This window comes from Physeter macrocephalus, chromosome 11 (assembly GCF_002837175.3).
Source record: "Physeter macrocephalus isolate SW-GA chromosome 11, ASM283717v5, whole genome shotgun sequence".
NCBI lineage: Eukaryota > Metazoa > Chordata > Mammalia > Artiodactyla > Physeteridae > Physeter > Physeter macrocephalus.
In genome coordinates this window covers 153,544,759-153,571,247 of record NC_041224.1, presented here as the reverse complement: position 1 = coordinate 153,571,247, position 26,489 = coordinate 153,544,759, and the positions used below count along the sequence as shown (strand labels likewise).

General features: G+C 39.4%; 1 protein-coding gene across 2 annotated transcripts in view; it reads right to left on the bottom strand.

Annotated features, from left to right (window-relative positions):
* PSEN1 (presenilin 1) overlaps window positions 1-26,489 on the bottom strand; it is an 83,707-nt gene that overhangs the window by 47,131 nt on the left and 10,087 nt on the right. For both annotated transcript variants that reach the window (XM_007107203.4, XM_007107204.4), the window contains exons 3-4: window positions 3,461-3,714; window positions 983-1,124 (exon numbers count right to left, since the gene is read on the bottom strand). In XM_007107203.4, the coding sequence (XP_007107265.1) occupies window positions 983-1,124; window positions 3,461-3,714 (396 nt within the window). The remainder of the gene's footprint in view (window positions 1-982; window positions 1,125-3,460; window positions 3,715-26,489) is intronic.

Sequence of the window (26,489 nt, the reverse complement as noted above, 5' to 3'; positions counted from 1 at the left end):
AAGTGGAAAAGTTCTATGCATGAAGACATTCATTGTTTTTTAGAAGAGCGAAAATCTGGAAACAACTCAAATGTCCAAATTAGGGGAAGTGAATTACAATACACTCATAGAGTCAAATATTATGTAACCATTAGACATATTTGCTAAAAATTTATAATATGGAAAGTGCTTATGCCAAAGTAAAAGTTAAAAAAGGACACATGCTGATTATGCATTTGATTTTAACCATGTTAAAGAATATACAGAAGTAAATACTAAAAAGAGAGTAGAATTCAATGTTTGAAAAGTTAATATTTCTTTTATTTGAGAATGAGCCTAAAGGTTCATGACCTGTAATAATCTGTCCTTTTTCTGAGGCATGAATCTGAAACACATGCCAGGTAGCTGAAATTCACAAGCAAGTCACTTAGGTAGAGAGTGAGGGAGGGGACCAGAGGCTGGGAGGGCTGGGCCTGTGTCTTTCCTGCACAACCTCCCCTGCCTTTGTTTCCCAAGCAAAGAATTTGTGTTCCTGCAGGAGAGAGGGAGGGAATGGACATCTACTAATTTAGAACTGGGAATTCGGCCAGTCACCAATGAGTTTAACAACAGCAGCTGAAGGTGGCTTTGCTGTTCTGTACTCAAGTTGAGAATCTGAATTTTTGTAGTTATACGTTATTTTATGGGGACAATTATATGCTACAGCGCTATCTCTCAATGAGGGAATTCACAAAGGTTCAGGATATATCCTTCTGGAATGTCCGAAGTATACAGCAAATCAAAACGTTAAAACCATTTAGAGTGTGATATTATACGAAAACATTTGTTTTTCATTTATGCCTTTTTGTATTTTTTAAATGTTCCACAAATGAGGGGGGAAACTAAAAATTAACTTAGTTCTAGAATATGAGACCTTTTTCTTTACTAGACCAAGTAAGGTGACAACAAAACCCAACCATGAAAAGAAGATGGTGGAAAGCAAAGCTCTGTGTCTCACGCTCACCTTATAGCACCTGTATTTATATAGAACCACCAGGAGAATAGTCATGATGACAATGACGCTGATCATGATAGCAGCATTCAGAATTGAGTGCAGGGCTCTCTGCCCCACAGTCTCGGTGTCTTCTGTGAATGGCGTATAGATTCTAAAATAAAATAAAACACAAAAGCCCCAGGTAAGTGTTAATGGAGATTCCAAACTACATGCTCTCCAACACCAGTTTTGTTTCCTTGATTCAACTGATATAAGTCACTTTTTTCCATCTCATCAATCTAACCAAGAGTTTTTAACCTAACAAAAATAGCTATATGCTAAAATAAGTCCTTCAAAATAAAAGGAGATAGTTAAAATATGGAGGTGGACCTATGTGAGCCAGACACTGGCTCCATCTAGTGGATGATTTATACTGAAATAATTACCTCATCAAATGTTCTTTCTCCATAACTTATTAGTGATTTGTTAAAGTACCAGATTCTGATCACCAATGAGAACCTACCACACAGCACAGGGAACTCTACTCAGTGCTCTGTGGTGACCTAAATGGGAAGGAAATCCAAAATGAAGGGATATATGTATATGTATAGCTGATTCACTTTGCTGTACAGCAGAAACTAACACAACATTGTAAAGCAACTATACTCCGAAAACATTAAAAAAAAAGTACTAGATTCTGCCACAGACTACCTAGGCTACAAGTGGTCGTCAGAGGAAGGTAAAATGGCTGATAATTATCCTTCATCTGTACGGTGACTGCAACTGAAGTTGTCTTGAGATAATGTCACGTATCCAGCTTGCCCTTGCTTCTCATTCACATGAAAACACTTTTATCCCAGGTACCAATGTTACCAGTAGAAGACTTTATTTCTGCCTCCCCTACAGTTATGTGCGGCCATGAGAATAAGTAATGGCCAATGAGTTATAGGCAGATGTGTTGTGTGAAACTTCCAAGCGAGGAGTTAGTTCTGCTGAGAGTCACATCTCATGTCCTTTTCTCCCCCACTCCTTCCTGCTGTCTGAATGAAGACTGGGGCTTCAGCACCAATACTGGACCCCGAAATAACCTAGAGGGTAGAAGCCAAAAAAGAAGGGACAAAGGAGCCTCAGTCCTTGATGAAGAGAAGCCACTACACAATCTGAACTACTACCTCTGCACTACTCTGTAGGAGAGAGAGAAAATATGTGCATCATTCAAACCAGTTGTTTTGATTTTCTTTCTTTTGGCCGTGCCACACGGCTTGCAGGATCTTAGTTCCCCAACCAGGGATTGAAGCCGGGCCCCGGCAGTGAAAGCACCGAGTCCTAACCACTGGACCGCCAGGGAATCCCCTGTTTTGATTTTCTATAATGGGCTCAGCAAACTTTCTGTAAAAAACTAGAGAGTAAATATTTTAAGCTTTGTGTGTCATATGGTCTCTGTTGCAACCACTCAACTCTGCCACTGTAGTATGAAAGCAGCCATAGACAATATATAAACGAATGGACATGGCAGCGTTCCAATAATACTTCATTTACAAAAGGAGGTGGCAGGCAGATCTGGCCTGTGGGGCATAGCTTGCTAACCCCTGTTCTTTAATATGCAGCCAAACCTAACTCTAACTTACAGAGATAATATTCCCCAACCTCTTTTGGTTATTGTTTCCAATCCCTGTCCTTCACTCACTGTCTTACCTTTTCTCCCAAAAGGTTAAAAGCTTGGCTTTCAGAACCCCACAGAGTTTTCCAGACACTTGCCAATTTTGAAATTCATTTAAAACTTTTTGAGCCCCACAAGAGTCCTAGAGACAGAACTAGGTGACATATGAATCAAAGCATTTTTCTTAGACACCAACAGCACCAGAGAAGTCTACATGACAGTTCCGCAAACACTTAGTGCCAGCCTGCATTATTTCTTCATCCTTTCACTGAACAACTTTTTTTTTTGCTGAACATTTATTACATACCTCACCCTGGAAACAAAGTGCCCTCACAGGCCTCATAGTACAGAAGGAAACCAAGCATTAAATAATGAAAATAAATATACACTTGCATATTGTAACAAGTGAAAAAAGAACAGCTTGCTATGAGAAAGGATACCAGGAAGGACCTAATTCTGTAAGGAGGATCAGGGAAGTTATCTTTTAGGACTCAACATTTAATCCAAGATGAGAAGGATGATAGGAATTAACTCACCAAAGTTAGAAAAGGAAAAGAACATTCCAGGGAGAAGAACAATGGGCCCAGTGGCCCTGAGGTGGCAAAATCACTACTCAACTGCTCAATTCCAAATAAATTCAACCCTATCTAGGGACACCACATAAAAAATATAATACTGAAGATTTCATTTTCTCTACTTAAAGCATCATCTGCTTCTGGCCATCAGAGAGGATGGACTCTCTAGCCTTCATGTCCCTTCAGTGCAGAGGCCTTCAAGGTGGTGATGACACGCTATGAAGGATAGCTATGCTGGCCTTGAGCGTAATGATACACAATACTCATACGTACAGCTGCCCATCCTTCCGGGTATAAAAGCTGACTGATTTGATGGTGGCCACGACCACCACCATACAGAGAGTCACGGGGACAAAGAGCATGATCACATGTTTGGCGCCATATTTCAACGTCAGCTCCTCATCTTCCTCTTCCTCTTGTTCCACCACCTGCTGTGAGTTACCGGGGGCTCGGCCATTGGATAACGACTCAGAGTTGCCATGCCTCCGCCTCTCGCTGCCGTGCTCATGCCGCTCTCTATTGTCATTCTAAAAGCACAAGAGAGACTTGTTCAGTAAATTCGACTCCCAGTAGAATCAAGGTGTTCTGTATCAAAAACAGAAAATTTAATGATTAGACCCGACATTATCAACAGGCCCGAGATTATCAATAGGCCCATTATTACATGAGTTCCAAAAACCTGAGGCAAGAAAGAATCAAGTTACAAGAAGTATGCAGTTTAAAAGCCAAGATTATTTACCATTGTCCACTGAAGGAACCCAGGTCCTCCCTTTCACCTGGCTTGTGGCTTACCTCATTCTCATCTTCCATTCTCAACCTAATACAATTGTACTCATCCTTTGAGGTTTGACTTAAAAACGACACCTGCATGAAGCCTTCTTTACTTGCAGCAGCTGCAAGCAGAGTACACTCACCGTTTTCAAAATCATGAAGTGCTTTCTACCTGTGGTTTCATATCAGTTATACAAGGAACTATCTCACCTTCATTATTTTTTAAAATACATTTATTTATTTATTTTTGGCTGCATTGGGTCTTTGTTGCTGCACGCGGGCTTTCTCTAGTTGCGTTGAGCGGGGGCTACTCTTCGTTGCGGTGTGCGGGCTTCTCATTGCGGTGGCATCTCTTGTTGCAGAGCACGGGCTCTAGGTGCACAGGCTTCAGTAGTTGTGGCGTGCGGGCTCAGCAGCGGTGACTCACGGGCTCTGGAGTGCAGGCTAAGTAGTTGTGGTGCATGGGTTTAGTTGCTTAGTCGCTCTGCGGCATGTGGGGTCTTCCCGAACCAGGGCTCAAACCCGTGTCCCCTGCATTGGCAGGCAGATTCTTAACCACTGCACCACCAGGGAAGTCCCTCACCTTCATTATTAATAAGACTTAAAAATCCTTGAAGTGATTTACAAGGGATCTCTCGGTATTATTTCTTACCATCTACAGTTATCTCAAAAAAATATTCAATTAAAAAAAAACCTTTACAGAGAGAAACTAGGCCTTAATTCTGATGCCCTCCCACCCTATCCCCACCCCATTTCCATCTTGCTCTGTATAGAGGAAGAGACAATAAATATGTGATGAATAAAGGAATGGAAGTAGAACTTCCTTAGATTCTACTTTCCTCTTAACCTAACCACCACTTTGTTAACTTCATCCTTATCCTGGGTTTATCCTTCCCTATTCTTCAAGTTCAGTTTCCTTTTTGGTATTACTGTATCTAAAACTCACTTTTTGTAAAGGGTAGAATGAATCCCAAGAGCACTAACAACAACAGCAAAATAAAAATAATAAGACAAAAGGAGAAAAATAACAGAGAAGTAAATAAAACAGGAGATGGAAGTAGACTGACAGTCACTGTTGCTGATAAGATAAAATCAGCTTGGTTAAGACAGGGTTCTCTGAGGAAGCTCATGTGAGAACATGCCACTCTTGTACCTCATTTTTGACTAGAGTTTAACCAAGTATCACTACAGAGGAGTACTACTGTTCAATAAAAATACATAACATGCTTAATAATAGCTTAAAATTATTACAAGGTACTACGGATTGTGATATGTCCTTTTTTTTGGCTGCACTGCACAGCTTGCAGGATCTTAGTTCCCCGACCAGGGACTGAACCTGTGCCCTTGGCAGTGAGAGTGCAGTCTCAACCACCAGGCCACCAGGGGAGCCCTGAGATGTGTTTTATATTTAATTCTCAGGCACCTCATCATCACCACTTTATAGGCAAGGCTAGTAAGTGTTACAGAAATGGTTTGAACCCAGGTGTGCCAGACTGCAGAAATCAAGTTTTTAACGCCCTCTCAATTTGCCATTCACAAGACAACATGGAGGTTCTGCACACTCAATGTGGGCTTTCGCTTTCCTTTTTTTTTTTTTTTTTTTTTTTCCCTGTACGCGGGCCTTTCACTGTTGTGGCCTCTCCCGTTGCAGAGCACAGTCTCTGGACGCGCAGGCTCAGCGGCCATGGCTTACGGGCCCAGCTGCTCCGCGGCCTGTGGGATCCTCCCGGACCGGGGCAGGAACCCGTATCCCCTGCATTGGCAGGCGGACTCTCAACCACTGCGCCACCAGGGAAGCCCCTTTCTCTTTCCTTTGACTTTCAATTTATTCATTCCACAAGTAATCGGAATTCTATATTCCAGGTATTCTGCTGTGGAAATACTGAAAATAAAAAGATCTAGGTGCTGTCCTTAAGTAGCTCATGAGATAGTTTTAACATAGGAGAAATATTATACTAGAGATGTGAACAAAATGCTACAGGACTGATTAATTTTGTATGATCAAGAAAGGCAAGGGCTTCCCTTGTGGCGCAGTGGTTGCGCGTCCGCCTGACGATGCAGGGGACACGGGTTCGCGACCCGGTCTGGGAGGATCCCACATGCCGCGGAGCGGCTGGGCCCGTGAGCCATGGCCGCTGAGCCTGCGCGTCCGGAGCCTGTGCTCCGCAACGGGAGAGGCCACTTATGGCTCCTCCTCAGTTGTATGCTGTGAATGTAAATTAAGAAGCGGCGACAACGCTACTCAATACAGCCTTTATGACTCCACAAAAATAAATGAATAAATAACACACACACACACACACACACACACACACACACACACAGAGGAATATTACTCAGCCATAAAAAAGAATGAAATAATGCCATTTGCAGCAACATGGATGGACCTAGAGATTATCATACAAAGTGAAGTAAATCAGAAAGAGAAAGACGAGTATCATATGATCTCACTTATATGCAGAATCTAAAATATGATACAAATGAACATATTTACAAAACAGAAACAAACCCACAGACATAGAAAACAAAATTATGGTTACCAAAGGGGAAAGGGGGTGGAGGAGGGATAAATTAGGAGTTTGGGATTAGCAATTACAAACTACTATATATAAAACAGATAAACAACAAAGTCCTACTGTATAGCACAGGGAACTATATTCAATACCCTGTAATAAACCACAATGGAAAATAATCTGAAAAAGAAAAAAAATATATATATGTATAACAATCACTTTGCTATACACTTGAAACTAACACAACATTGTATATCAACTATATGTCAATAAAAAATTAAGAATAAAATAAAATAAAAAAGAAACACAACATAAAAGATATAATTCTTGAGTGGAAGGTGAATGGGCTCCTGGCAGAGACAACATGTAGAGTGGCACAGGCCTATGCAGAAAATCAGTGAGTACTCCTGAGGTGGCTGGAGGATAGGGTGGTCAGGGATGGTGGCAGGAAAGGAAGGTTAGGAACAGGTTGTAAAGAACCTTGTTTGGCATGCCAGGGACTTCAGACTTTGTCCTGTAGGAAACAGAAAGTCATAAAAATTGTTAAGGTTGAGGAAGTGACACATCAGATTATGTTTCATGTTTAAGAAACTTGACTGAGTGACGATGGAAAATAGGAGAGGTATGAGAAGAATATTTCAGAAGTGGAATTGGCAGGGCTTTGTGGCAAATTACATGCGAATGGTCAGGAAGGAGTCAAGGATGACTCTGGAGGTTTAGGCATAAGGGACTAGGAAGGTGGTGATGGCATTGATAGATATAGGGAACACAAGAAGATGAGCAGGCTAGAGGAGAGGAGAGAGATTTTAGTTAGGGAGATAGGTGAATCTGAAGTACCTACAACCAGGCAGGAAAGTCCAAAGGCAGTTAATAAGAATTTCAAGCTCAGAAGAGAGTTGGGGGAAGTCATTAGTTTCCATTGCTATGCAAGTAGATGAAATCTCAGGGAGAAAGTATAGATGGACATGTTGGTCATTAATGTACTACAACAGCTGTGGAAGGAAAAATACAGAGTGGGATGAGAGAAGCAGCAGGTTTTTCATAAATCATAATGGACTGGGGATTCAATGGAAACTGAGAAATTAGAGGCAATCATTCCTTGAAGCAAAACAAAAACAAAAAAAGTGACAACAGAAGGGATTCAAATTTGAAAAAGTTATTTTAGAGACTTAAGCATACTTGTCAGGTCAAAGTATAGAATTAGGATTAGAGTAAAAGGGTGATGATACAAGACAGAGAGACGGTAATTAATGAAACAGGGTAAGGGATAAATGGCGGAGAATAGAAGGAGAGAGAAAAGTTGGCCTTACAAAGGCACTGGTGCCCTCGGCCTCAGTCTGACCTCATGGAGAAACATTTATGAAGACTCAAGCCCTATGAGGAGCGGAAAGGAAACTACTGCAAAGCACAAAAGACAGAAATATGTATACCACTCACCAAGAAAGATAATTTTTGCCGAACACAAGTCACTAAAGTTCAGTAGGAAGGAAATGGTTATGAGGAAGGTGGGATCTGGAAAACAGGGGCATAGTGTGATATAGCTGAGGAGCAGGAGGGTTGAGGGAATTCATATTTCTACTTTCCTAGAAGGAGTTGACTACGTCATATGCTAAGAATGTTGTTTGTGACTAATATTCAGCAATACAATTACGACCAACTTGATGGGCTGATTAATGTTCAATATAAACTAAAATGCAAGTAATAACAGCTCCCTTTATATAGTATTTACAAAGCATTTATATAATTTAGTATCATATAATTGATATAAAGTACTTATATAATTTACAAAGCACTCTCACATCTTCTCATTTATTCTTTTCATATGTTGGGAGGTTTTGGCAGATGAACACTAAAGCAACTGGTCCAAAATCTCACAGCCAGAAAACAGCATAGGCAGGAATCAAATCCAAGTCTCCTGCTTCAAAACCTGAGTTCTTGCTTTGGCACCACAGCTCTCCTACCAGGCTACATGAGCTGTAACTGGGTGAGCCTAGCATGAAAGCGGCAATCATAAAATGCTTGTTTATGGTACTCTACTGGATGTTCCAGTTTATGATGAACATTAGAGAACCCCACCCTGCCCTGCCCCTGGAGCTGATACAGGATACTAGAGCACTGTTTCTCTCTCTCTCTCTCTCTCTCTCACACATACACACACACACACACACACACACACACACACACACACACACCCCTTCATCTTTATAGTAATACTTCAGATACTATTTTTAAAACTAACCATACTATTGTCTATTAAAGTATAATTTATTTATTTAAACAGGTAAAACATACATACGGTTCTAAAGCCAGGAAGTATAAAAAGGTGTACAGTAAAAAACCTCCCACTTAACTATCTACTTAGTTTCCTAATCCCCCAGGTTACCGCTGTCACTGTTCTCGGCAAATCCTTTTAAAGTTTCCTTATGCATATACAAGCAAATACAAATATATATTCTCATTCCCCTTGTCCACACAAATGGTAGCACAATAAATGCACTGTCCTCTACCTTGCTTCCTTTTTTGAACTATGTATCTTAGAGAGTTTTTTACACATCAGTAAAGAATATCCTTATTCTCTCAAAAAAATTTTTTTTAGCCAGCTGTATAGTCAGTATATGAATATATAATTTATAGGCCAATCCCCTAATGATGGATATTAAACTTGTTTCCAACTTTTTGCCGTTCCAAACACTGCTGCAATGAATGCCCCCTGTAAGTTACTTCACGTGTATGGGGGCATATCTGCAGGATAAATTCCCTGAAGTAAAAGTAAAAGTACGGGGTCAAAGTATACATGCATTTGAAATGCTGATTTATATTGCCAAATAGCCCTCTTTATGGGTTGTACCAGTTTAAAGTCTAAGCAATGCAGGAGAGTGCCTGTTTCAACAAGCCCTTGTCAACATAGTAAGCTATGAGAGGCCTGAATTTATACCAGTCTGATAGGTATTAAAATATGGGATTTCAGTGTAATTTTAACTTTTACATCTCTTATTATTAGAAAAGATGAGTATTTTTTTTTAATGAACTAAGTATTCATATCCTTTGTCATCTTTCTATTTGGCTTATGGTACTTTGTTTTAGTTAAAACTTATTAATTTAGGGCTTCCCTGGTGGCGCAGTGGTTGAGGGTCCGCCTGCTGATGCAGGGGACAAGGGTTCGTGCCCCGGTCCGGGAAGATCCCACATGCCCGTGAGCCATGGCCGCTGAGCCTGCGCGTCCGGAGCCTGTGCTCCGCAACGGGAGAGGCCACAACGTGAGAGGCCCGCGTACCGCAAAAAAAAACAAACAAAAACTTAATTAATTTAAAAAAGTGAATGCCAGCTATGTACAAGGACATAGCAGTCAACAAGACTGCCCTCATGAAATGATTTCAAGCAGGGGAAGACAGATAATAAACAAGATAATTACAGATTGGAATAGTACTATAATAGGGTGATATGATAAATACATAGAATGGGACTACTTTCAAGTAATGTGACCAGAGAATATCTTTCTGAGGAAGTGACATTTGAGCTGAGACCTGAAGGATGAAAAGATGTGAAAGGGCTTTGGTACTGTAAAGGATTAACTCAGCAGGTCAGGGGTGTCCAAACCCTGCACACACCAAAGAAAGATCTGGTCTGCTTCCTAGGAGATAACCTCTAAGCCCTTGGAATAGATTGCTTGTTAAGAGTGTTTCTGTTTACATGAGGCCTTGGGTCACATTGTTAACAATGTGATCCATGGTGGGAATCTTGGGCCACATGGTATCTGCTTGACCTTAGGAGGGGCTACAGAACTATGTTCAGACATGTCTACATGACCAACCCCCAATAAAACTCCTGGACACCAAGGCTCAAGTATGCTTCCCTGGTGAGCAATACTCCATGCATGTTGTCTCACCCTGTTCCTGGGAGAATTAAGCACCGTTCGCATGACTCCACTGGGAGAGGACAACTGGAAGCTTGGGCCTGGTGTCTCCTGGATCCTTGCCCTTTGTGCCTTTTTCTGTAGCTAACTTTAATCTTTGCCTTTTCACTGTAATAAACTGTAACAGTGAGCATAAAGGCTTTTCTGAGATCTGTGGGTCCTTCTACTACCTAATCACTGAAACTGAGCATGGTCTTGAGGAACCCCAAATATATGCGTACACTGAAAACTATAAAATATTGCTAAGAGAAATTAAAGATCAAAAGCAAAAATAGACAAATGGGACTATATCAAACTTTAAAACTTCTGTGCATCAAAGAAACAATCAACAGAGTAAAAAGGCAACCACAGAATGGAAGAAAATGTTTGCAAATTACATACCTGATAATAGGTTAATATCCAGAATATATAAAGAACTCCTAAAATTTAACAACAAAGAAACAATCTGATTTTAAAATGGCAAAAGACTTGAATAGACATTTCTCCAAAGAATATATACAAACGGCCAACAAGCATAAGAAAAGATGCTCAATATCACTATTCATCAGAGAAATTCAAATGAAAACTAAAAAGAGATATCTTATATGCATTAGTATGGCTACTACCAAAAAAACAGAAAATAACAAGTATTAGCAAGGGTGCAGATAAATTGAAGCCCTGTTGGCGGGAATGTAAAATGGTACAGCCACTATAGGAAATAGTACGCAGGTTCCTCAAAAAAATTAAAAACAGAATTGTCATATGATTCAGCAGCCCCACTTCTAGGTACATATCCAAAAGAATTAAAAGCAGTATCTCAAAGAGATATTTGTGCACCCATGATCATTGCAGCATTATTCACAAGAGCCAGGAGACAGAAGAAACTCAAATGTCTATCAATAGACAGATAAAGGAAATGTGATACACATGTACAATGGAATATTATTCAGCCTTAAAAGAGAAGGAAATCGTGTCACTTGCTAAAACATGGATGAATCTTGAGGACATTATACTGTGAAATAAGCAAGTCACAAAAAGACAAATACTGCATGATTCTACTTATATGAAGTATCTAAAGTAGTCCAACTCAAAAAAAAGTATAATTGTGGTTGCTAGGGGCTGTGGAGATGGGGAAATAGGGAGTTGTTCAATAGGTGCAGAGTATCAGTTTTGCAAGCTGAAAAAGTTCTAGAAATCTACTGTGCCACAATGTGAATACAGTTAACACTACTGAACTGTACACTTAAAAATGGTTCAGATGGTAAATTTTAAAATTTATGTGATGTCATTTATCACAATTAAAAAAAATTTTTTAAAGACCGAAATATTTGATAAATGTAGAGCTATACTGTGTATTCATGGATTGAAAGACTCAATATTGTTAACGTGTCAATTCTACCAACGCCACCCGCCCACCCCCCTGCCGAGTGATCTGAAGGTTCAATGCAACCTCAATTGGCTTTTCTGCAGAAATGTTTATTAAGTTAATATGGAAATAAAGGACCTAGGATATCCGAAACAACTTTGAAAGTTGGAGAACTAATGCCACAAGACTTCTTATACAGTTATGGTTATCAAAAAATGTAATATTGGCACAAATAGACAAAACAGAGAGCCCAGAAACAGCCTGACACATATGGACAGCTGATTTTTCCCAAAGGTGCAAAGGCAATTCAGTGGAGAAAGGATAGTCTTTTTTAACAAATGACACTGAAACAACTGGATATCCAAATGGAGAAAAGTGAACTGTGATCCATACCTCATACCATATACAAAAAATTATACTTACAATACAGACCTAAATGTAAAACCTAAAACTACAGTTTCCAGAAGAAAGTAATGTAAGAAAAAACTTTTGAGAACTTGAGTTAAGCAAGATTTCTCAGGTATGACATAAAGAGAAAAAAGATCCACAAAAGGAAAAATAGGGCTTCCCTGGTGGTGCAGTGGTTGGGAGTCCGCCTGCCGATGCAGGGGACGCAGGTTCGTGCCCCGGTCCGGGAAGATCCCACATGCCGCGGAGCGGCTGGGCCCGTGAGCCATGGCCGCTGAGCCTGCGCGTCCGGAGCCTGTGCTCCGCAACGGGAGAGGCCACAGCAGTGAGAGGCCCGCATACCGCGCAAAAAAAAAAAAAAAAAAAGGAAAAATAGATAAAAGGGACTTTATCAATATTTGAACTGATCTATTTCTGCTCTTTAAAAAACACTGTTAAGAAAATAAAAAGACAAGCCATAGTCTGGGAGAAAATGTGTGCAAATCATATATATCATAGAGGACTTGTATTTGGAATATATAAAGAACTCTCAAAACTCAATAAAACAAACCCATCCAAAAAAACAAGAAAGAAAAAGAAAACAAACAACCCAATTTAAAAATTGAGTAAGAGATTTGAACAGATACTTCACCAAAGATATTAGGATGACAAGCACATGAAGAGATACTTAACATAATTATTCAGAGAAATTCAAATTAAAACCACAATGATATTAGTACCCACCCACTAGAATGGCTGAGAAAATGAAAAGACTGACTGTACCAAGGGCTGATGAGGATGTGGAGGAACTGGAACTCTCATATGCTGCTGGTGCAAAATTATACAACCAATTTGGAAAACTGTTTGACAGTATCTTAAAAAACTAAATATATACCTTCTACATTGGATCATGTTCTACTCTTAGGTATTTACTCAAAATAAATGAAAGAATTATGTCTATTCAAAGATGTGTACACAAACATCCACAACAGCCTTATTTGTAATAACCCAAAACCAGAAACAATGCAAATACCCATGAACAAGTGAAGGGATAAAAAAAACAAAACAAACAAAAAAACCTGTGGTATATCTATATAACGGAATACAACACAGCAATAAAAAGGAACTACTGCCACATGCTGTAAGACCGATGAATCTTGACTAGAAGGAGTTATACTGAATGAAAAAGCCTTTCAAAAGAGTATGTACCGTATGATTTCATTTATATAAAATTCTACGAATGAAAACTAGAATACAGTGACAAAAATCTGATCAGTGGTTCCCTGGGAATAGACAGCAGCTGGGGAGGGACAGGAGGGAGAGATTACAAGGGAGCATGAGGAAACTTTTAGGTGCAATGGTTATGTTCATTACTGTGACTGTGGTGGTGGTTTCCAGGGTACAAATATATGTCAAAACTGATCAAAGTGTATACTTTAAATACGTGCAGTTCACTGTGTGACAATTATACTTCAATAAAGCTGCTTTTAAAAAATTGTTTCGGGGCTTCCCTGGTGGCGCAGTGGTTGCGCGTCCGCCTGCCGATGCAGGGGAACCGGGTTCGCGCCCCGGTCCGGGAGGATCCCACATGCCGTGGAGCGGCTGGGCCCATGAGCCATGGCCGCTGAGCCTGCGCGTCCGGAGCCTGTGCTCCGCAACGGGAGAGGCCACAACAGAGGGAGGCCCACATACCACAAAAAAAAAAAAAAAAAATTGTTTCTCTAGGGACTTCCCTGGTGGTCCAGTGGGTAGGACTCCATGCTCCCAGTGCAGGGGAGCCCGGGTTTGATCCCTGGTCAGGGAACTAGATCCTGCATGCATGCTGCAACTAAAAGTCTGCATGCTGCAACTAAAAAGTCCTCGTGCCGCAACTAGGAGTCCACATGCCACAACTAAGAAGAAGTCCACGTGCCGCAACTAAAAGTCCACACATCACAACTAAAGGATCCTGCATGCTGCAGCTAGGACCAAGTGCAGCCAAAAAAAAAAAAAAAAAAATATATATATATATATATATATATATATATTCATTCATTCATTCATTTATGGCTGCACTGGGTCTTGGTTGCTGCGCACGGGCTTTCTCTAGTTGTGGTGAGTGGGGGCTACTCTTCGTTGTGGTGTGAGGGCTTCTCATTGCTGTGGCTTCTCTTGTTGTGGAGCACGGGCTCTAGGGGCACAGGATTCAGTAGTTGTGGCACGCGGGCTCAGTAGTTGTGGCTCGCGGGCTCTAGAGCACAGGCTCAGTAGTTGTGGTGCACGGGCTTAGTTGCTCTGCAGCATGTGGGATCTTCCTGCACCAGGGCTTGAACCCGTGTCCCCTGAATTGGCAGGCAGATTCTTAACCACTGCGCCACCAGGGAAGTCCCTAAATAAATAAATATTTTTTTTTAAAAGTGAATGTTTAAGAAAAAAGTGTTTTTCGCAAAGAGGTGTGTAGAGCCTTTGAAAACTGTCACATTAGGAAGGTGACACTAGAACTACTGAGGGATTTCCAAAATGAAAAATCTTGGCTAAATATTAGAATGACGAGTTAGCATTATTTTTAAGGCTAATTAAAACCAAACTTTTTACTATGGAAAAAGTTAAAGCAAATACTGTCAGAAGTATATAATGAAGCCCCACGTGCACTTTACCAGCTTCAATTATTGTCATCTCATGGTTAATCTTATTCCGTTTGTTTTCCCACCCACTTTGCCCCCAGTATTATTTTGAGGCAAACTTGGACATATCATTTCCTTCATAAATATTTTAGTATATATTTCTAAAAGATAAGAACATAAAGGTCTCTTTGTGTGTGTGGCTTAGTAGCTCATTTCTTTCTTAATTAAAAATAAACAACTTTATTTTTTAGAGCAGTTTTAGGTTCATGGCAAAACTTGGCAGAAAGTACAAAGAGTTCCCATACACCCTACACCCCTTGCCCCACACGGCCTTCCCCCATCAACATCCTACACTAAAATGGTACATTTTACAATCAACAAATCTACACTGACACCTCATTATCACCCAAAGTCCATAGTTAGCTTTAGGGTTCACTCTTGGTATTGTACATTATGTGGGTTTTGAAGAATGCATAATAAATGCATCTACCATAGTACCATATACAATAGTTCCACTGTCCTAAAAATCCTCTGTTCTCTGCCTGTTGATCCCTCACCTTCCCCCTATGTTCTGGCCACCAAGGATCTTTTTACAGCCTGCACAGTTCTGCCCTTAAAGGCTATTTTTAAGATTCAGAAAAACCAGTGTTGTAGCCATTATAAATGATTTCATTTCAGTGGCAGAGGAAGGATTACTCACTGTATAAATGTTGTAAGTTTCAGGGAGGGCAGGGTCCTATGGGAAGTGGCCAGCATGTGGGAAGTGAGTTCCTCTGAAGCCACATTCCCCAGACCTCCTACACCATTACGTCAGAGGCTTCATTTTAATTCTTTCTCCTTTCTCTCACTTCAGAACATGATGTGAGTGCAGGTCGAGCCACTAAAGCATGTGGACCCTCAGGCAGGGATAGTTCTCAGGCAGCAAAAATTGTGGAGGTATTTTCAATAGAGCATAGGGCTTGCCCATTTTTTTTTTTTAAACCTTGTTTTCTGCCTGCCTGCCCCTGGTTTTTAGTTTTATTTCTGTAGTTAAAAGAAATATTATAAACAAAAGTTTATAAACATTTTTAGAAGTTTTAAAAAGTGTTATCAACTTGTGTTTATAACATAGAAACTAAGTGTCCTCCCTAATCTCTGTTCCACAATATGAACATGGTGAGCAATCTGATGTACTTTCAGATACTTTTAAAGCCGTGTTCTGCAATTTGCTTTTGTCACTTAATGATATGTCAGATACCTTTCTATACCAACACTTGTAAATATACCTCAACTTAAACACTACAGTAACGGCACAGTAATAATGACAATTATGATAATAATTGCTAAGATTTATTGACTATGTATGTGCAAGACACTCTAAGCACTTCAGATGAGTTGTCTCATTTAATCCTAATAAAACTCTGAGTTTATTAATATTCTAAACTTCACTAACAGATAAAGAAATCGACGCTCAGAGAGATCAGATAGTGTGCCAAAGATCCCAGAGCTAAGAAGTTCTAGAGCAGAGATTCTAATTTGGACAGTTTAGCCAAAAGATCCTACTGTTCGCCATTACCTTATACTACTGACTGGGTAAACCATAAGAAAAGACTGAGGTTATCTCCAAATTCTCACTGTTACAAATAATGTTTCAATAAATATTCTTGTCTATATTTCCTGGCACTCTTATGGAAATGTTTTTATAGGACAAGGTTCTAGAAGTGGAAATGCCAGGCCACAAGGTATATGCCTTTTTAGATTTAATTGCCAAATTATCTCCAAAAGGCATGTATATGTAGTGGACTCACTTGAAAACTTGCCTCCAAATAAACACAAATTTAACTCCCGTGAACATCAAACGAGAATGCCTATTTCCCCACACTTTTAGTAGCAATGAGGATCAAGCCTTGCTCACTGATAGGTGAAAAATGAAAGGTTTTCATTTCTATGTCTCATTACTAGTAAGGTTGATCAACTAGTCTTTCCATATATTTATTACCATGTATATTTCTTCTTCCTCCTCCATATACATATATTGCTCGTATCCTTTGGTAATATTGTTTCTGAGTTGTTTATGTCCCTTTTGGCTTCATAAGAATTCTTCGTATATTAAGATATATGTCATTAGGCATTATAAGCCTTTGCCCAGTTTGTTTTTTGACTTTGTTCATGGCAGTTTTGTCACACTTAATTTTATAATTTTGTATTGCTGAATATGAACTTACATGATTTTATAAGGAAAACTCATTTTTACGTCTCAAATTCTAGTGTTTTTCAACATACACACATAGGTACATAGCTACAGTGAACGTTTACAAATACTGCATCCTACTTTTTTCACTGAATATTATTTCATGTATACATTCTCATGTAATAAGTCCCATGTAAAAATTAACACTGTATTCCATTACGTTGATATAAATATATCTGTATATTATTTACTTACTTAAAGATGGATATTTATTTATAAGAAAAACTATCAATCTTATAAGACTTTATACATATTGTTTGGATTTCCACAAATAGAAATGTGAGGCTCCTAAGCCCTGCACCGTAGGAAAAACTAGAAGAGGAGCTTAACTGAAGAACTGGCAAGTTATGTGGAAACTTGAAAATATTTATTAATCATACGCAATATGTTTCCAACAGCAAGCAGAATTCCATCCAGCACCTGCCCAAGCTTTACTGCCCAGAGTTAGAGCTTTAACCATCACTCTGTCATCAAGGAAGGTTGTCATTTCCCTGAACAGTTGATATAACTGGTGAGAGATCATATTTAACATTTATGGTGCTGTTGTGTTAGGCTTGAACCTAGAGTTGTTTTTTTTTTTAACAAACTATGAAGATCTGTGCCAAAGATTTCTGACTTTACTCTCATGCAAAAACAAGCATGTTCCTCTGGAGGTCACCAAGATTTTAAGTTCTTCTTTCTCCTTATTTCATTTTGGCATAAATGGGAAAACAAATTCATTACCATAAACAGTACAGTAACACCATCATCCAAAGGCTGATTGAGCCTGTGGACCCGATTCAGCTTAAATTTAGATCGCTCTTTTCATTTATTTTTTTTCTCCTCAAGGTCCCAAGTACTTAATCACCACTTTCAGCAGCTTATAGATTTGCATTCTGTTTAATTTTATAGGATTTCTCACACTTTAAAAAAGTGACCCACTGTCATCTAGAAAATGAGGGGGTTAGTTCTGCCAGTTTATGATTTGCTAGTAACTTAATAAAGTTCTCTGCATTAAATATTTTGAATTCAGAAAAGATACTGCAGATGACCTTCTTTTATAAAGACGAGACACACTTTAATGTTGTAAATTTAGCAGCTGAAGGTAACAATTTACATGTCTTCTTCAGCAATTGCTTTACATAGAGAATTATTATTGACCTTTCAATGGATTACTACTTTAAGGCTTCTTTTTTAGTTAGCAAATGACTGATTTTTTTCTATTCTAAATCAAAAAGGCTGTTGACAATTTATTTCCTTAAGGACTAGAAAATTTGGGTCAGAATAAACTATGAATTATGAATAAACTATGAATATGAATTAAAACACTGAGTATTCAATTTATAAATCTAATCGTTTTTCTCTAATGTCACTTTCCCTTTAATTCTTTATTCAAATATAGTGGTTCTCAAATTATGGCCCCTGGACCAGAAGCATTGGCAAGATCTGGGAATTGGTCAGAAATGCAAATTCTCTGGCCCCATCCCAGGCCGACAAAATCAGGAATTCTGGATTTGGGGCCAGAGAATTCGTACTAACAATTCTTCCAGGGATTCCAGTGCACACTAAGGTTTGAAAGTCACTGCTGTAACATACATTTTATAAGGCTTAATTAACAATATAAATGAATTTTAGACTTACTTCAGAAAAATCACTTCTTTGTACCTTAGAAAAGCAAAAAGGTCTCAGCTAATCCACATAAAAGTTGTAAGTCAACATCAAATCAAAACATGAACTCTACCCATCAAAATTTTGTACCAGAAAATAAAACTTTACAAATTAATAGGTATAGTAAAAGTAAACCAAAGGATGATGACAGATCACAAACTATAGCAAAAGGCCCAAATAATGTTCTTCTTAGAGCTACTTTAACATCTTACCTGCAAAATACATTTAGAAAACAAAGAACTTCCATTATTTTACAACTTATAAGCTTTGCCCTTTGTCAGAAATAGTCAGTCAACTATTAGTCATTAGTCAGTCGACCTTCCAGTCTCCAGTCCCTATAGACATAGCCAACCAACAGCAAAAACAAACATGAAGTCCATGCTAGCTTCTAGTTAGAGGTGGTGGGTAGACTAATGGAAAGTAGTAAAATTTTTGGTTCAATGCCATCTTAAGGAATCAGGTCACGCACTCTTGAGGGAGAAATAAATAAAATGGATTCTCCACTTGGTTCTTGTAACTTGCCAATGTGTGACAGCTGTTCTACATAAAAACTGGAGCTCTGCCCCACATGGTGACAGCAGTGCAGATAATGACACGGTGGCGACAGCAGTGATGTGAGATGGCTAAGGAAGTGTGTCCAGAGCACAGGGAGCCCAAAGCACCCTCTCACATGAAAGATGAAGTCCTTAAGCAACTGATAAGATTCACTTCAGACTTTTATTTGCAGATAGAAAATTTAAAATTTTCTCTTGCTAATGTGAGAAAAAAACAAAAGCTGCTTTGTTCTTTTGCAGGAATATTTGTATTGAACTGGTTTAGAGACACTGGGTGATCAATAAACTGTAAAGTCAGCTCAGAAACATGAATGAAGTTCTGCCTTTTGGGATTTTACAGCCTAGATGGGGTCAACAACCATAAAAAAGTAAAAAATTCTAAAAAGTGAAAAGGTGAAAACGACGTAACTCCTCTCATCTGTTATTAGCAGGAATTAAGATTTTTATATGAGCTAGTTTTCTAGAAAATGAAAGCTTGCTTAAGGTGTAAGTCCAAAAACTCGATATTTTTAATGAAAAGTTTCTATAGTGCACTGTAAACATTTCAGTCTTTTAAAATGGAGACTGACAAACACAACTGAAGCTTTTATCAAGGGCATAATATAAACTCCACTTACCAAGACCCCAGGCTATCATAGTTTTTTAGTTTCTTTTACATCAGCTGCTCTAATTCCCCCACTACTGTTAGTCAGTCATCATGGACACCTTGAATGCTTCTCCCCTTTCCAGAGATATTCCCCAGGTAGCATATTGTCCTTTTGTGACCTTTTTTACATTCAAAAAATTTCCCCTTTAAAATTACCCTTCTTTTAAAATTATGAGATAACTATATTATAGAACATGTGGAAAAAAATAAAAGGGGAAAATCACCAAAATCACCCATCTTTTCCTTGTCAGACTTTTCTGGTAGGGGTGTAAAACAATAACTGGAACAGTTGAACATTAGCTGGACTACACAGCAGTTTCCAGTATAGTTTATTTCAGTTCAGTCTGTCTTTATAGGATATGAAAAAGTATTTTTTGTATTCAGGGCTGTTGAATATCTTTCTTAATCTATTTTTAATTGAAAAAAAAACAAATAATTTTCGTTTTTAAAAGGAAAGGATAATTCACTTACTTAAAACATTTAAACTAGGCACCATCAACGAACTGAAGCCACAGATGGAAGAAAATATTTGAAAAGCATACAGCTAACATGAGATTAGCATCCCTCCTCCCTCCAAAAATATACTTCTACAAAATCAGTAAGAAAAAGACAAATAACCAATTGAAAAATGGGCAAAGATCATGAACAGGCAATTCAAAAAAGAGGAAATGCAAATGGCCAATAAAAAAAAAAAGCTCAACTTTATTAGAAATTTGGGAAATACAATTAAAATAACATAAGATAACATTTCAAACCCATCCAACCGGGCTTCCCTAGTGGCGCAGTGGTTAAGAATCCACCTGCCAATGCAGGGGACACCAGTTTGAGCCCTGGTCCAGGAAGATCCCACATGCCGTGGAACAACTAAACCCGTGCACCACAACTACTGAGCCTGCGCTCTAGAGCCCGTGAGCCACAACTACTGAGCCCACGTGCCACAACTACTGAAGCCTGCATGCCTAGAGCCCATACTCTGCAACGAGAAGCCACCGCAATAAGCTGCACACCTCAACAAAGAGTAGCCCCCACTCTCCGCAACTAGAGAAAGCTCATACGCAGCAACGAAGACCCAACACAGCCAAAAATAAATAAATAAATACATAAATAAATTTATTAAAAAACCCATCCAACCGACACATAATAAGTCAGACAATATCAAGAACTGGCAAGGATGTAAAAGAATGCAAACAGCCATACACTCTTGATGTGTAACCACTTTGGAGAGCATACTGGCAATCTCAAATATAGTTTAAGATCATTATACCCAATCACAGCAATGATCCTTGAGAAACTCACACATGTGCAGAAGGATTCATGAATTAGAATGTCACTGTAACACTGTTGGTTACTGTGAAAATTGGAAACTACCAAATATTTATAAACAGGAGAATAGATCATTTTAATATATTCACAAAATCAAATGAATGAACTAGAGATACATGCACCTATATGTAAATTCCCAAAACATGTGTCTTCTGCAGCATACACCTACATATATAAATTTCAAAAAGGTGGGAAGGGCTTCCCTGGTGGCACAGTGGTTAAGAATTTGCCTGCCAATGCAGGGGACACAGGTTCAAGCCCTGGTCCGGGAAGATCCCACATGCCGCGGAGCAACTAAGCCTGTGCACCACAACTGCTGAGCCTGCGCTCTAGAGCCCGCGAGCCACAGCTACTGAGCCCACGTGCCACAACTACTGAAGCCTGCACGCCTAGAGCCCGTGCTCCACAAGAAGAGAAGCCACCAAAATGAGAAGTCAGCGCACCGCAATGAAGAGTAGCCCCTGCTCGCCACAACTAGAGAAGGCCCACGTGCAGCAACGAAGACCCAACACAACCAAAAATAAAATTAATTAATTTAAAAAAAAGTGGGAACTTTCTTCTACAACTTTTACACACACACACTCTATATAAAGTTTTAAAACATGCAAAGTAATATTATATAATATTGAATATTGTTTATGTTCATAAATATTTATAGTAAGCATGACAAACTCCAAATTCAGGATAGTAACTACTATCCTGGGAGAAGGGGAATGTGGGAGAGGTGCTTTACTTTTATCTGTAATTTCTTTTTGTTGTATAACTAGACTATCTTTCCAAATTAAATGCAAAATTTTGTCTTGTTTGGTTACGATTTCATTTAGTGTACAATCAATATATAACAGGAACAGAAAAAACTTAGTAAAAAAAGTACACACAGCAAATAAGACAATATGTTATACAGTAGAGTTCCCTGTGCTATATATATAACTGTATAGCACCGGGAACTCTGCTCAGTATTTTGTAATAACCTAAATGGGAAAAGAATTTGAAAAAGAAGAAATACATGTATATGCATAACTGAATCACTCTGCCGTACACCTGAAACTAACACAACATTGTTAATCAACTATACTCCAATATAAAATAAAAGTTGAAAAAAAAAAAAGGAAGAAATCAGAATGATGATTGCCTATGGTGGGTAGGAACTGACTATCATGGGCCACAAAAGTACTTTCTGAGGTAATGTAAATGTTTTATAACTCGACTGTCATATTGGTTATACAGGTATACATATTTTAAAAAATCCATTGAATTATACATTTCGGATCTACATATTTCACTATTTATAAATTTTACCTCAACAATAAAATGATGCAATTAAAAAAAGACAATATGTTAAAGTTTAATAAAGTTGGGTGGCAGGTACATGGGTGCTCATTATATTATTTGCCATATTTTCTCTACATGCTTAAAATATTACATAATAAAAATTTAAGAAATAAATATTTGGATTAAAAGAAGCCCACTATTTTTCAGCTCTCTGACTAATCTCATAAACTTCAAATCCCTTCACCGTGAATGAGATTATCTATAGCAGCCTACAAAAGGAAAACCTATTTTCTGGGCTAAGGCTGCCCTCACTGTATCTGCTAAGGGTTGAAGAATAAAGCCACCGGCAACATTTGACCTTTGGAAAGAGAAAAATGCTTTAAATGTTATCTTCTACTGAACACTAACAATATATCGTGTAACAATACTTGAAGTTACACAAGAAAAGTCATCTAATTGAGTAAGATTTGGTTAATCAGATCCAAAATGGTTTCAATTTCATTATACTTCTTACAGGGTAACCAACTTGATCCTATTTTCTCAGGACTGCCCCAGTTTTAAAACCAAAAGTCTTGCCTTCCAGGAACCTCTCAGTCTCAGGCACACTGGGGCAGCTGGCCACCCTAACTTCTGGTCACAACAAAACTTCTGGAAGAGAATTTATTTAGCAAATCAGCTAATTTTACAGATGGGAAAAATGAGGTACTAAGAAATTAGCTGAATTAAACCAAACTTACACATAGCAACTTCAAATTACAAGTGGATCAAACTTAGTTCTTCCTTCTGAGGAACCTGTTTACATCTCATTCAGCCACAAGCCCTAAATGCCAATTCATCAGTGTTCTTGGACAATTCTGAATACCCGGTTAACCTCTCACTTCTTTCCCAAACTCAAAGCATTGCCCCATGATATGAGTTCAAGACTTGGGATGCTCCTGATCTTGGAGGGAGATACTGAGTAGAGGAAAGGAACAGAGGCTCCACTTCTTTACACTGATCTTTACCTAATCTGTAGGGAAGATATTCACTCTCCTTCTGGTTTCAAAAATATTTTTAAATGAATTTTCTTTTTGTAATATCTACTGTAAAATAGCATGTTTGAGTACTCTAGAATATAGAGTCATACAGATAAGCAGTTTACTAGAGTAGCTATTCAAAGGAGGGGAAGACAGAGGAAAAAGGAAAATCTGCTCATTTATGATAAATGTCCCCAAAATGCCAGGCCCTAAAACTACATAATGTTTGTCACAGCACCTAGCACAGAGTCCAACACACTGAAGACATTCAACATGAGAGTTTCCTCTCCTGAGCAGTGTGGAAAGATTCACACTTTCCACATCTGTCAATTTCCTTTTAATTCCTCTAAACTAGTCCTGAGCAAATAAAGAAGAAATAAGCCTGATAAGGACTTTTTGTGCTTGCAGAGGCTTGTCTTCAGGTACTTGTATTTAACAACTCCACTATCCAACAGCAGAAATAAAAGAGCTGCTTTCAATTAATCTGCAAAAACAGTCTTCTATGTCCAATTTAAATCTGGACCTACCCCCATTTTTTCATAACCAACCAGAGCATATACTTAAACAATGGCTTCTTTATAGCTAAAAAACTTAACGATGAGATTCTTTTCCTCGTTCTTTGTGGTTTTTTAAAGTACGTTGGTGCAAAATGAATACATAGACTTCGTATTTTTCTTCCCCAGCATTTTTTCATACAATATCTCCTTTCAGTATTACAACATTTTTCTGGGGTATGAGACCGTTGGAAGAACAGAAAAAATACTGGAGCGAGTTTGGGATTAGAAAGCACAGCTTTAAGTTCCAGGTCTGTTATTTAACTTTCTATGTGGTCTTGGACAAGCATTTTAACTGTAAAGTGGCAAAAATACCTGTCCCGTGGTAACTGGAAAATATGAGAATGCATGCATAAGATCTTCATAAGCTGTAGAAGATATTTTTAAGGAGATAAAAGATAAACTCAATTAACATCACATTATCAATAGCAGAGTCAAAAGTAAACAAATAAATTAGGCCTGATTTTCTAGACAGTGGTGCCCTAATAGATCTAGAAGGTACCACTGAGAACATGAGGTCTAAGACTTGCTAAAATTAGACCATGAACACATGTAATTATCAATAACAATCCTATATCATTTGTACCTCCTCTAGAGCTACCTTTTTTCAATTTATCAGTCACTGAGGTGTTAAAAAAAAAAAAGGCAGTAAAAAATACCAGGAAAGCCCCACAAAACCTGAGTATGAGGGATATGAACAATATTACACCAACAGTGGAGAGCTTCCTATATGCCAAGCACTGTTCTTGGAGGGAAGCAGGTAAGCAAATCATATCTAACTACACAGTATGTTAGGAACACTGGTAAGTGCTACGCACAAGTAAAGCCAAGGAAGGCTACAGGGAGTGCCGGGGTGGCAGGGAAGGAAGGCATGGCCTCACTGAGAAGGTGACTCAGGAGGTGCTCTGAAGGAACTGAAGAGAGCCAGGGAGAAGAGTGGGAGGAGAACCCAGGGCCCAGAGGAAGCAGTGAGGGAGAGGGAAGATGGCGAGAGACAACAGAGGGTGGGGGAGGGGACAGTTTAAACCTCAGAGACTAGATTTTATTCTGAGATGAGATGTCTTTGGAGGGTTTGGGGCAGATGAGTGACATTTAACTTCTTAGCCGTAGAATCTTTTGTTCAAAGGGATCCACAGAAGATCAATATGTAAAACAGATAAAATAGGAGATGCTCTGGTTAAGGAAGGGGCACCCAGAGACCTACTTCAACTGTTCCCACTTTTCTCCTCTCTCCTCTGAAGTAACAGTTTGAAAATGAGTACAAAGTCTGTAGCATCCAAACTTTCACAGCCTGTACCCCAAGAACTTTATAATCCTGCCCAGCCTATCTTTTCAAAAGGCCATTCCTGGGGAACAGCAAAAAGGAGGAAGTCAAGCTGCTGACACACAGCAGAGGAGCACGAGTGCTGTCAGAAAAATCAGTCCTTCATACTACTGCTTATTAAACGTCCGCCCAGGCACCAGCTGCAACAGCCCCTCTTCCATCCCCCAACCCCTCAGGTGTTCTCTTTCAGGGCATCCCTTGAAATTCATTTTAACTTGATTTCACTTGTTTAAAAATGCTCTAGCAATACAGTGTCATCTGCCTCTGCTGACGTATCTCCAGATAGAGTCCCCTGTCAATTGATATGGTAGGAAAACTCTTCCTCCACTAGTGTTATTTCTTCTCTCAGTAATGAGTTCTCAGTTTGCTCTATTCTAATCCTACACACCCATCAAAGTTTACTTTGTGAAGCCCTCCTCCCACGTTTTGACCCTGAATTGGAATCCTAAATCTTTGGAGTGTGGAGGGAACTTCCAGGCCACCTAGTACTCTAGTTCACGGCTCATTCCACGAACTAACCCTCTGCAGATCTGGCTGGTAGTCTTCCAGCCTCCGTAACTGTTTTTAGTGACATGCACACACTAGCCCACAAGGCAGCCTATGCTCTTTCAGACATAAAGTACTTGTGAGGAAATTTCTTTTTACTGATCCAGACCTGTTTCCTTCTATCACTGGTTCTGCCCTCCGGTTCTAATAGAGGAAAGTCTGCCCTCCGCCCCCCATCCTCTGCATCCAGCATAGCTTACAGTTGGTCTTGTGTTTTTCCCCATTCTGGCTCCACCTCTAAAAATGCGGCTGATGCCCCAGCCATCTCACAAGCCATCTGTGGACTGCCTTCAACCTGTAATGGTTAGCTAACAGAGTGGCAGGCAGCTCTGGTCTGTGTGTAGCCAGTGAAGCGTCTGTGTCCCATGCCACTGACTACACCCCTTTCCTGATTCTCTCCTTTGACCTATCCTAGGACTTCTACCCTTAGGCCTGCATTCATCATTCGGTCAATGAGCACTTACTGAGCACTGTCAAGAACCAGGCTAGGGGGCTTCCCTGGTGGCGCAGTGGTTGAGAGTCCGCCTGCCGATGTAGGGGACGCGGGTTCGTGCCCCGGAGCGGCTGGGCCCGTGAGCCATTGCCGCTGAGCCTGCGCGTCCGGAGCCTGTGCTCCGCAACGGGAGAGGCCACAACAGTGAGAGGCCCGCATACCACA